Source organism: Neovison vison, chromosome 6, assembly GCF_020171115.1.
Source record: "Neovison vison isolate M4711 chromosome 6, ASM_NN_V1, whole genome shotgun sequence".
NCBI classification, from domain to species: Eukaryota; Metazoa; Chordata; class Mammalia; order Carnivora; family Mustelidae; genus Neogale; species Neogale vison.
The window spans coordinates 17259879-17272159 of record NC_058096.1 but is presented as its reverse complement, the minus strand read 5'-3'; the positions used below and the strand labels follow the sequence as shown (position 1 = coordinate 17272159).

General features: G+C 37.7%; 1 protein-coding gene across 2 annotated transcripts in view; it reads right to left on the bottom strand.

The window, feature by feature from the left end:
• Positions 1–3544: 3544 nt before the first annotated feature.
• Positions 3545–12281, bottom strand: part of ADAMTS5 (ADAM metallopeptidase with thrombospondin type 1 motif 5) — a 49269-nt gene continuing 40532 nt past the window's right edge. For both annotated transcript variants that reach the window (XM_044251065.1, XM_044251066.1), the window contains one exon: positions 3545–10322. In XM_044251065.1, coding sequence (XP_044107000.1) covers positions 9755–10322 — 568 coding nt within the window. In that variant the 3' untranslated portion in view covers positions 3545–9754. The remainder of the gene's footprint in view (positions 10323–12281) is intronic.

Sequence of the window (12281 nt, the reverse complement as noted above, 5' to 3'; positions counted from 1 at the left end):
AAAGGTGATTGCAAGTTTTCTTCATGTTGTTGCTCGAATCTCATGTCCCGCCGTTGTAGGACTGATGTCCCTGTGTCCTCCCTGGCTGTCAGCCGGGGGCATTCTCAGCTTCTAGGTTCTGCATTTCCTTGACTGGTTGATGTCTTTCTCCAACTTCAAAGCCAGCAATGGCACAGGGAATCTTTTACATCCTTGGAATTTCTCTGACTTCCCCTTTGGCCATTCTCTTCTGCGTGTAATTCATGTGATTACAGCAGTTTTCCCGTGAACCCAGAATAATCACCCGATTTTAAGGTTTGTGAATTGGTAACATTAATTCCATCTGCAAAATACTTCACATCAGTCTCTGCATTAGTGTTTGATTGAATAAATGAGCGATGGGAATTATAGAGGGATAGCTTTAGTATTCTTCCTTCTACAACCTATCATCTCAGGAATTGAATAAAGATCTGTCTTGTAATCAAGGAACTGAGTTCTTGCTACCACCCTACTACCTTGGCTTCTCTGCTCCCCCGGCCCAAACTGGCCTGCCTTTTGTCCACAATGTCAGCAGGACCTGTTTAAAATATTCCCTTTACCATATCGTGCCCACTTCCTTCATCTCCACGGACGGTTTCCCACACCCCCCTGATGATGAGTATTTGCCTGGATTACCATCTCTTCATTCATCCGTTCTTTTTCATCCATTCAGCAAGGACTAACTGAGCACTTATTGTATGCCAGGCATCTTCCTAGAAGCTGGTGATAAGGCAGTGAAAAGAACAAAAAGAGTCCTCAAATGCGTACATTATATACACATATCATGATACCAGACATGTGTATGTAATGATTATGTAATGTGATTTCAAGCACTTATAAAGGTCATGAGGAAAAATGAAGGAGAAATGGTTCTGTTTGATTTAGGGTGGTTAGGGATGGCCTGTCTGAGAGGTAATATTTAAGCAGAGGCCTGAAGGGATGGAAGAAACAAAGGGTCTCTCTGGGACAGAATGTTCTAGGCAAAAGGCTCTCGACAGGGTTCATGCTTGGAGGGGAGCGCCAGGGTGAGGGAACTAAGAGGGAAAGTCAGGTAGAAGGCAGGAACCGCATCCCCGCAGACTTTGAAGGCCATGAAAATATGACTGTTTCATACTTTGGTTAAGATAGGAAGATGCTGGAGAATTTTTAGCAAAGGAGCGAACTGATCTGACTCGTGGCTTTCTGTGATCAGTCTGGCTGCGACATAGGAAACAGGAGGCATTTGCTGTTGCTCAGGGTAGAAAAGGTGGTGGCTTGGACAAAGAGGATAGCAGCAGAGCAACTATCAAGGAGCTGTTCTTAGTAAAACCTGGAGGAAAGGGACCTTTCTTGATTGTTCCTGGGCACTATTATCTCGTCTGGCACGCCAATTGCAGTCACAACTCCAGACACCTCCTCTGGATTCCACTTGTGTAGACCCTTGTTTCTTATCTTCTGCCCAGTCTTACCTAGCTCTTAAGTCTGAGCTTTCATCTTGAAACGGACTAAAACAGTACAATGAAGATTCAAGGAGGGAAAGAAAACAAACACCTTTGAAGAAGCAAAGAGATAGTAAAGAGGCTCAAGAGAAAAGAAGCAATGTAGGTACATTCCTACAATGCCTGGTAAGTACCAGATTTATCTAAAAGACAGTGGGTTAACAGCCCCCAACACTTTTGCAGATGAAGAATTCGTTTAACCTAAAACTAGTTCAGTCCCTGTTTTTGGAATGAGTCTACTTCCAACTGATTAAGGCATGCACTTTCCTGCCCTCCAGGATTGAGATGCTTTCAGTAATGAATAACAACAACAAAATGTCTTTAACTCCCATTCAAGGCAAACCCCGAGAATACTTAAAATAGGGAGACAAGGTACTGTGGGCAACTAGAAGTGAAAAAAGAATTAAATATTACAGAAAAAAGTCTATGAATTCATGTCAAATGAGGTCCTGGGACTGCCTCATAGCTTTCTCCATTTCCAGGAATAGCCCAGGTAGTTGATCGTCCTGAGATTTTATTCTTTTCACCCGTGACATGGGCATGGTGGGGGAACAGAGAAAGAGAAGTTACACTCTTTGCTTGTGTCTGCATTTAGACACAGGTGATCATTCACTCTGTGGGAAAACATAGGTTTAGTTGAACAGCTGAAACAACAAGACATCAAGAAAGATTCCCACGAAATCTAGGAATTACAGATGATTTGGACCTTTCCAGTGTCTGGAGTGCCATTTCTAACCATTTTGCTCATTCTACTCCAAATCTCAAAGCTCCCCTCAGGACCATTTTTTATGTCTTTGACCTTGTCTGAACCAGCTCATTATGAGCTGTGAAGGAGTTTGCAAGGTTAAATACCAATTTTAAAAAAAAAAAAAATCCTTCCCAGCAATTTGCTAGTTTTCTAAATCAAATTCCCTCTTCTCTCTCCTTAAACAACAGTCCTTTGTACACTCTGAGCACTTGCCTCTGTTCTTGCTACTTTTCTGACTCTCCATAGTTTCCTTGCTGTTTTTACTAGAATTTCAGGACTTCTCTTGCATTTACTCAAGGGGTCCACCACATATTGGGCCATGGAAACACTCCCCGAATTTCTCCCATCTCTCACAGTCTTCCATTCACCACAGAGTCGCTCCCTCAGACTCACAATCCATGCAGATTAAAGACTCCCAGTGCCTCAAGAAGCTAGAAATTGCTAAGAAATATCGATCATGCTTATCCCAGTACCTGACACTTGGTAACCGCTGGGTCACCATTTACAGTTACTACAACGCGATCGTTATCAGCAATACCACAATCTTCAGACCAACCTCATACCGGTCATGGGTAGAAACACATGGGGGAAAGTTTGTGAGATGTTTAGCACAGGGTGTGACCCAAAGATATGGCCAACGGATCTTAGCAGTATTATGATGCTGATTGAGTTCCTGCACCATCTTTTAAACGTTTAGGTGTTTAGAACTACTTTTTAAAAGTCTATAGATCCTACTAAGAAGGGAATTGAAGGTACCAGAATTCTTAAATATTATTTGATATAAGGGAGAAATTCAGTGTTTGCAGCATACACTAATAGTAATGATTTCAGGTTTAGAAGGAATCAGTGTCCTTAGGAACCTTAATGCCATAAACTTGTTAGCAAACCAGGATTTCCCTAGTGAATGAATGCCAGTTCTCTTTGAATTTCCATGCATGCATTAGTACTGACTCTTTTGTTTTCTTTGTGGCATAAGTTTATCTTTAAAAAAATAAAAACAAAACAGGTAGATTAGGGTGCTTGCTGTTCCTAACATAACACCAGAATTTCAACACTAGAAATACTTTAGGGGGTGACAGTCTGGTAAGAAGAACTTAAAACAGTTATGTCCAAAGTCCTATAACCAACGTAGAAGTATGAATTGTCTATGCCAAATGGGAGAAGAATGGTAGAAATTACAGAGAGCCTAGGGCTTCCTTAAGACCTGGCTTAAGACCTACTATTGTTATGAGAAAATTAAAAATAAATGGACAATAGTTTCCAACTCTAAAACATATTATATGCAGTACATACTTTAACCTAGTTTACAATTAACATTTATTATGCCCACTGAAACCACAAAGCCAATGTTTAATTTTACAGTTTAAAGTCACACATAGGGAAATGCTTTACAAAATAGGATATTGTTCCTCATTGAAAAATATTACAGTATAGGTCCCAAATGACTCAGTTCAAGTGGTTTACCTGAATAACAGAGCTGTTGTGGAATGCAGGCTACAAGACACAGTAATGCTTTCAATAGTTGATTCAGGTTCAAAATTTGCCAAAGCTGAAGAGACATTTTAAACAAGACCCGTCTTAGTTTTCCAAGATTTTTGGTTTTTCAACTACATTACATTTATGGAAAAACACCATCACTTCTGAAAAAGTTGAAGATAGTAAGCAGCTGACATTTTACCATTTATATACAACAACATGTCAATCTTTAATATTTTACTCTACCTTGAAAACATGTTTCATGATTTTAAAAATGTCAGTTGTACCCACTTAGGTAGATCACCTGTCTTTACTCCCAGACTCTAATACAGAAATCAAATATTTGTGCCACTGGTTACATCAAATTAAATACATTTCTGCAATCTGTTAATTACCTGTGGTCTATTTAAAAAGCATGTGTATGATTTCTGCTCATACATCATACTAAAATGTAATCAGCATTTGTCAACTCCTTACATGTAAGTCATGCCTGAGCATGTAATTCAATAACACCATCCAGACACAATGTAGTTTTCTTAATCAAAAATCTAGTCTTACAAAGTCACACACAACATGATCTCCTATTCTATTCTCCTATACTCAGTCTGGGTTGAAGGGCTTCTAATATGCTGTGCATTACTGAATGAAAGACTAAGAAGTTGTAGCCAAGTGTTTACCATGGACATAAAATATCACAAAGCTAAAAAATTCAGGCTAAAACACAAGTTTGTGTATAGGAAGCAAATCTGTTTGTTAGAAAGGCAGGTTTGACAGGAACACCAATGACTTAGTAAGTGATGTTAACATGACTCTTCTGAAAGTCTTTTCCTCTAGCCTGACACTCTTCAAGTTTTGACGTCACCTTAAACATCCTTGATGTACCTGTAGTTTATGTCACTGAACCCTGCTGATCAGACTGACCCTCAGATGCAATTTCCCAAACACTGAGTATCAAGTTGTGCTTTGCCTTGACCCAAAACTTAGAGTTCTCTTTTGCAAATTGAAAAATCATGTAGAATAAAATAGTAACTCAGATATACCACACCTGACAGTTGATCGCTGAAGATATTAGCACCTTGATAAAAATTACAATTGTTCGTTGGATGTGCTTAAAGAAAATGGAAAAAAAAATAAAAAGAATGCTTCTTTATTTACAAATCACAGTTCTCCTCACAGTGTTAGACTTTGGATCACTCTGATGTGGCCAAGTCTTAGACGATGGGCCATTTGGTTTTTCATTTGACCTCTGGCAGTCCACATGGACCAGTTGGTGGAGCTCCAGGATCAGAACCACAGGTAGCCAACTTATTGCTAAAGTGCTACTAGATTAGGAAGGTGCAACTAACTGGGTTAACTAATATGTACATTTCAGTCTTAATCTCTTTTAAAATCAACAGCTTCTAACAACATATGCTTTTATTTTTTCCCACAAAATCTGCATTGAGAATTATGGTATCATTGGTCCAGAAAGACATTTGGCAGATCGGATACTTTTGTGATCTGGACATCACGTATATTTCCATTTTTGTCTCACTAATGCAATAAATTCTTATTTAAATATGTTCCCATATGTTAAAGGACTAGATGATTATACATTATAGACTGATATGTTTCATGATCATATAACTTGAGAAGTTATTTCTTTAGTTAGTGCTGGCAGAAAGACTATTAGGAAGATTGGTTTTTCAGTGCACTAATTAGCTAACTTGATCTACCTGCTTGACAGTCTAAAACTACAGGTTGTTGGCAAATAAGAAAAATGAGAGAGAAAATATACCAGTTCCTTGTTTCTGTGTCTAAGTGATAGATCACCTGGACCCTGACCTTGGTTCTATGATAGCTTCTGTACTCTTGGTTATTCTTAACTTCGAAATGTTAAAAAATATCATGGATTTTTATTGCCTCAAGTTTAAGTATAAATAGATTAGTAATATTCACCAATCCTCAGCCATAAACTATTAATAAAATTTGGCCATTATTAAATTCAATTTTATTTCACAAAAGAAGTGAACTCTAAGTCATACACAAGTTCTGGACTTCACTGAATCTGGTTGTCATGCTCACCTAAACTATTACAATGACCTTGTTACTAAGGAAGGAGTCAAGGGGGAAAACGTTGGAACCAGAGATTGAGCTAGTCAGCTGTATATCCAAGGGTGTTGTGCTTTATTGCTGTGACCAGACTGAAATCCTAGTCAGAGGCAAGCTGATGTGATCAAAGGTGTCCTTCCTTGCCCAAGTCCTATTTGCACTCCATGAGATTTATTAGTAGTAGTACAAAGACACACTCTATCAGTGGAGACCCCATATTTGTAGAAATATCCATGACTACTAATATTTGAAAAAATTAAATTCAATTTGTTTACTCTTACTATCAAATCTTACCAATACTAGAGACCAAATGATTTTCGCTTTTAAGGAGTGTTTTGGAAGCAGCCAAGGATAAAATTTGGTTTAATTATCATCCATGTCTCTCAGAGGTTTTGTGTGTACACAAATTCCATGGAATACCTCAACAGCTCCTTGTCCAAGTTTATCGGTAGGAAATGAATGGACCTGGTTCTCATTTGTGTCTTGGCTTCTGTGGAAGCTTCCAGGCTATCTATACCTTAAGTTTAGAACTGAGACCTTAGTTGGTTGAATAAGATTTTTCTTATCTGTGACCTGAAAAAAAATTAGTATTAACGAAACCCAAAAGAGCTATTAATGTCACTACAAGTAATGAACACTACTAGTCAAGAAAGATTAAATTTAAAACTTCCTTAGAGAGGAAAACTAGAATATTAGAATAAGGATACGTGGGGAATATATACATATATGCCTGTTTCACGCAGAAAGCCTTCTGTAAAAAAATACAAAAGCAACCAGTGCTGTATATTATGTAAACTCACAAAGTGTACTTTATACACAAACATGAAGCATAAATTAAAAGTAGGACAACAGCAAAACATTTTAAATATAGAATTTGCACATATTTTTGTTAAATAAGAATAAATATTTTTGTCACACAAATTCACATACCAGTCGCAAAAACAATAAATTACTTTTTTTTTCAGTGCTGCAACTTTATTTTTGTTTGTGATTAATCCCTTAAATCTTAGTTTAATGGGATAAAACTGTTTCCACAGGAAGGCAAAGGAAGTTGAATTGAGTGACTTGATTAAAATAACGCCCTTAAACTTTTAACAAGGCAGGGCTTAATTTGGCCTTTTCTGTTCTGGAGGAAAGAAATGCGATTTTCTTCTGTGCTCCCTTTATTCAGTGAAACTTAATCTGAAGTGTTTAGTTTTGTGGGATTAGATTCTTACCAACCTGAGCATTTTCAAACAAACCTTTCTCCCCCCCAAGGAAGGAGCCTCAGCCTCACAAATAGCAGACTCCTTTTTCACGATGCAAGTTTGGAAAGGTGCAATGCATAGTCCAGCATCCAACTGGTCTGAACTACATTTCATGACGGAGGATTTTCCCTTACCATTCCTTATATCTACTGAACACTTCATTTTTCTGAATTTCAGTCTCCAGTCTATATCGTTTTTCTCAGGAGTTTAGATAGACATACATTCCTCAGTCAATCTAGTGATACTCATATGAAAAAACTAAAGAAAACTCCTTAAAAGCATAGAATAGTGGTTTATTCCTTTTAAGCTCTCTTGGATCATTTCATTGAGAAGTATAAAACTTCATTATATGGGGGAAAAATAAGTGTGAATACAGTATAGAGAAGCAGAGTAGGAGACAAGCATGTTTGCCTTTCTATTACTTCTTAATGTTGCCATGAACATAACCACAAAAGATAAAAATAAACTTTGTCAGGATTGAGTTAATTGATTAAAGTTATTTTGAAATTGGGAAAAAGTAATGTTGGCCTTTTACTAATTCTCTCGCAATAGTCAAATGGTGTGATATAAACATTTTTTTCTGACTGATTTGGATAGCTTTGTTACCTCTCCCTAATATCTGCTGAACTCCATCAAATGTTTGGAGGCCAAAAGTTCTATATGGGCCTCACTTTTCTAATTAATAATTTATTAAGAATAAATGACCAAGTATAAAGCAAAGAGAGTCTATGAAAAGCCAAAGGATGATTATCAGTTTTGTAAAACAATTATTTGTTTTACCAAATAATTTCCTAAGAAAATATTTAAAACAGTGAGAAATCCATTCTTCACACCCACTGAAATGAATGTGATATAGCTAGATCAATTACATAATTCTTTTATATTAAAAATATCTTCTAATAAAAATAAACTCTTGTGAGCTTAAGGGAACTCAAACAATGGTCCCTTAACACCTTTATATGCAAACCTTTAATAGTAGGCACATTTGGTATGATTATTATAAAATTTTATAACAAACAATTGGCTTTGTAATATTTCATAAAGAAAAAGAAATCCCAATGAAATTGAACACTTTGGATTTTCTGAGTTATGAGGTGCAGGGGTGCAGTTTACTGTTTAAAAAAATATTTTTATGCATATGATTTTAAAACTTTTCCATATCTAACATCCAAACTTAACAACCTACCTAGACAGACTATGGAAATAGAAGCAACAAACTTCTCAAAAATCATCACATTTCATCACTCAAACACTTATGGGTACAACCAAATGCTTTCCAATTGGGAAAAAATCTTAAGTATGGCATCGGTATACTCGGATTTAAAAAGAAAATGCAAGGAATTATTGCCTGTATGGTGTGGAAACAGTCTTATTAATATTAACCACTTTTTTTTTTTTTTTTTTTTTTTTAGCAAGAGCCACATTAATGATCACCACTTCTAGATGTGGCTAACTACAAAGTGATCTTTAATACTCCTCTCAAACTGAGTCAGCAAGAAGTACAAAACACTGAAGGTCTTACAGAACCCTTGAACAAACAGACAAGCGAAAACAAACACATTTTAAAGGCTTGCTGGTAAGAGGTATACCAGTGTTGAAGGTGTCGGATGTGAACAGAAAATTCTGCAGTGTGTTTTGCATGAATATTACACAATATAAGGTATCAGATGAAAGCTTCTGAATGGGGAAAGTGGTGTGAAAATACAAATGACTATGGTGAAATATGCTCTTTTTTTTTTCTTTTAAATTCTAACACGAGAAAACTAGTTTTTAGAGTGAGAAACTAGTTTTCAGACTCTTCATAACACACACACACACACACACACACACACACAAACACTATTACTACCTCCTAGTAATGCATCAGATTGGCTGCTGCCTGGAAAAATGCAGGCAGTCGAAAGTTTAAGGAAATGGACCCGTGTATGTATTTAAATGACTAGATACACTGAGATCCTTTTTCTGTTTAGAATTTTTCAGAAGATGCTTGCTGTCAAAATGGTTTTTGACTAAAATTTGATCTCCTGTAGTCTGAAAGTATGTGAAATCTTATTAAAAACAGCAGCAAGTTCTTAATTTCCAGTAAAACATCCACAGCTCTTTCTGGAAACTAGGAGTTGAAATAGCTGCAGACCTACTTTGGTCAAACATTTTTTATAGAAATATATATATGTATGTGTGTGGGGGGGTACACATACACACACACACACACACACACACGTATTTTTTTTTTATAGAACCAAGTGATATAAAGTGACATACCAAGGGAGAATGTATTTACAAACAGTAAAAATTAGCTATGGTGTATTGTGAATGATAATGATTATGATGCCTTTGAAGACATTCTAGAAGAGGTAGGTGACAAGGGGGAGACTGTTGTTCCACCATCTTCAAATGTCCCCTGATTCTACATTCATCAGTGTTTTTCTCATTCTTGTAGCCCAGGGGACGTTCAATAACTCCCAAGTGTTTCTAGTTTCCAAGGTCACTACTGTTCACACGAAACAGTGCACATCTTCCTTTGGTCACCAAGAGCAGATTCTGCCCATAATTAGACTCCTGTTGACAATGCCATCGAAGCGTGACTTTCTGTGCGTTAGGTAGACCTCTTTTCACCACGACTGATCACCACCATTGGCCAGGACTGATCCGTGATGAAACATCCAGTTATCTCTGCGGAAGATCATCACCACAGGCTAACATTTCTTGAGCAAACATTGCTTAAATGCAGAAGGCCTCTGAGAGAGAAGACATCCCTTCGCTAACTTGCGGTTTGCATCCTGGCACTGCACCGTTCTGGTGTGCCAGCCCGTGTCACAGGTTCTAGAACAGGCGAGCCACGGGCCTGTCACCCACTGCAGTTGTGGAGTGGGCGAGCCCACTTTATTGCTCCCGTGGCTGGTGACAGAGTTGACTTTTTGGGTGGACTTCTTGGGAACAAAAAAACTGTAACGGACATCTAATGCTTTAGTTGGATCTGTTGCAAGAATCTGCACTATGAGAATTTCCTTTGTAGCTGAGTAGCCCATCCCATGCAAAAAGTCATCCCTGTGGCTCCAACCGCTGTAGTTCATGACGGTTCCATTGATGTCAATGATGGTTTCTGAGGTGGAGATCATGTATTTCCCATTGATAAGGTACTCACCATTTTTCTTCTTCAGGGCTAAGTAGGCAGTGAATCGAGTCTGGTCTTTGGCTTTGAACTGTCGGACTTTTATGTGGGTTGCCCCTTCTGGGATCCTCACCACATCAGTGTAACCCTTACTGGAAGCAAAATGTCCCCAGAGGAGAGAGGGGGAGAGAAAGAGAGAGGAAAGAGGGAGAGGGAGAAAAGGAAAAACGTAAGTAAACAATAAATCGACAAACAAATCAAAGTTCTCTAAAAATCTTACCTTAACGCAAAGTTTTAATGTAGTTAAGAGATTCATTTAAAATTGGCTTCAAAGATTAGCTTTCTTATAACAAAATAAAATTAAAATTAGACCATGATATTGTATACATTTTTATTATCATGTTCAAAAGTAGGATGATGTTAGCAACCTTTGTTTTAAATGTACACCGACTTCATTTAAAAAGATTTACAAAAACATTATACATCTGCCCTCACTCTCACAGAAAGCTTTAAATTAATGTGTCTCAAACTCATTTGCATATTAAAATCATGTGGAGAGCTTTTAAACATTTTAAGCCCCAGACCCCAGGCCAATTAAACCCCATCTGTCAGGATGGGCATAGGCAGCAGGACTTCGGGAGTCCTTCCAAATGAGCAGAGCAGTTGTGGAACCACGGGTTTCACTGTTGAACTAGAGACAGAGAAGAAACTCTGCTTCTATTTCAACTAGAACAGTGGATTTCTTGAGTAGAAAACAAATGAAATATAAAATTCTCTAAGTGCGTAACCATAACTTACCAGTATCATCAAAAGAAAAAAATAAAGAACCTTTAATGCCATAGCAAATTTCCTCTGATGCTTTTGTGTCCATGAACACTATGATAGATTGAGTGAGGTTTTATGATGGGTGACAAATAAAGTAGGTCTCTAATGAGCTATCATCTGCTCAGGAAAATGCACAAAGGCATCAATATCTCTAGTATCTGTAGCTTAGGACAGAAATGCCAATTAAGTGCCAAGGAACTATACCAGTAAGGAGTCATTTGTGAAACTCTTTGCCTCTATAAGTAATTTTATAATAAGGTCACCTCATGTTTTGCTTTCTTAGTTATTTGAATATAAAAAAATAAATTGTCTGTGAAGTTTGATGTGTGTGAAATTTAATTAACTACCACTAAATTCTTATTCAGGTTTGGAGGTGATAGGACAACTGATTCATACCCTGAAAATCCAAGTGTATTTCCCTTGCCCAGGCATTCCTGAATTAGAGGGGAGGCTCCTCCCGAGGGAAGCCTGCTGTCTACTGGGCATCTGATGGACAGGGACTGATGGCTACACAGGGGTCGGAGTTTCCCACTGCTGGGAAGAGAGAAAATACAATACTGATCTTGCTTATCCGTTCAGCGTGACTCATTATTTTTAGTTTTGTAACACAGTTTAGATTTGTTACAGGACTTATTTATTTATTTATTTGAAATATCTAACAGCAAGAGATCATATGCAAACCTACAGTGGCTTCGAACAAAACCAGGAGGGATGTTGGAGAGAATATATCATCTTACATAGAAAACATACAAAGTGTAGGTATATATATTAAACATATAAAGTGTTTGAACAAGTGCACTCTAAAACCAATGGCAGAGTGAGGCTCTAAAGTCATGACCCCTTACTCGTAGTTTACTCCTTTCCTGAAATCTTCCCCACCCCCACCTCTACCAATCATACTTTCTAACAGTCATGTGAAAACATGTTCTGGTTATATTCAGAGTTTAAATGATACCTATCAGAGTGTAAAGAAAATAAAGAATGCAGGGTAAGGGAAACTGGTAGGAGAGCATTTCTTTAATGCTTATTCCTGAGAGCCTGACTCAGATTCATGAGAAACAGTTGGGACTGGCAGCCCTTCCGGGGTCTTCAGACGGAGCTTCCCAAGGCCACGGCCAGTGGGAGGACTGGTGCCTTGATCTCTTAGTGCCTTAGTAAAATAGGATTCTCTTATTCTCCTGGTACTGAGCAACAGAAGGACTGAGTTGCCATTTACTGAGATGAAGAACATTGAGAGAGGGGTGAATTGAGGTTACGGTCATATTTGTGAAGTGGCTTTAGCTTGA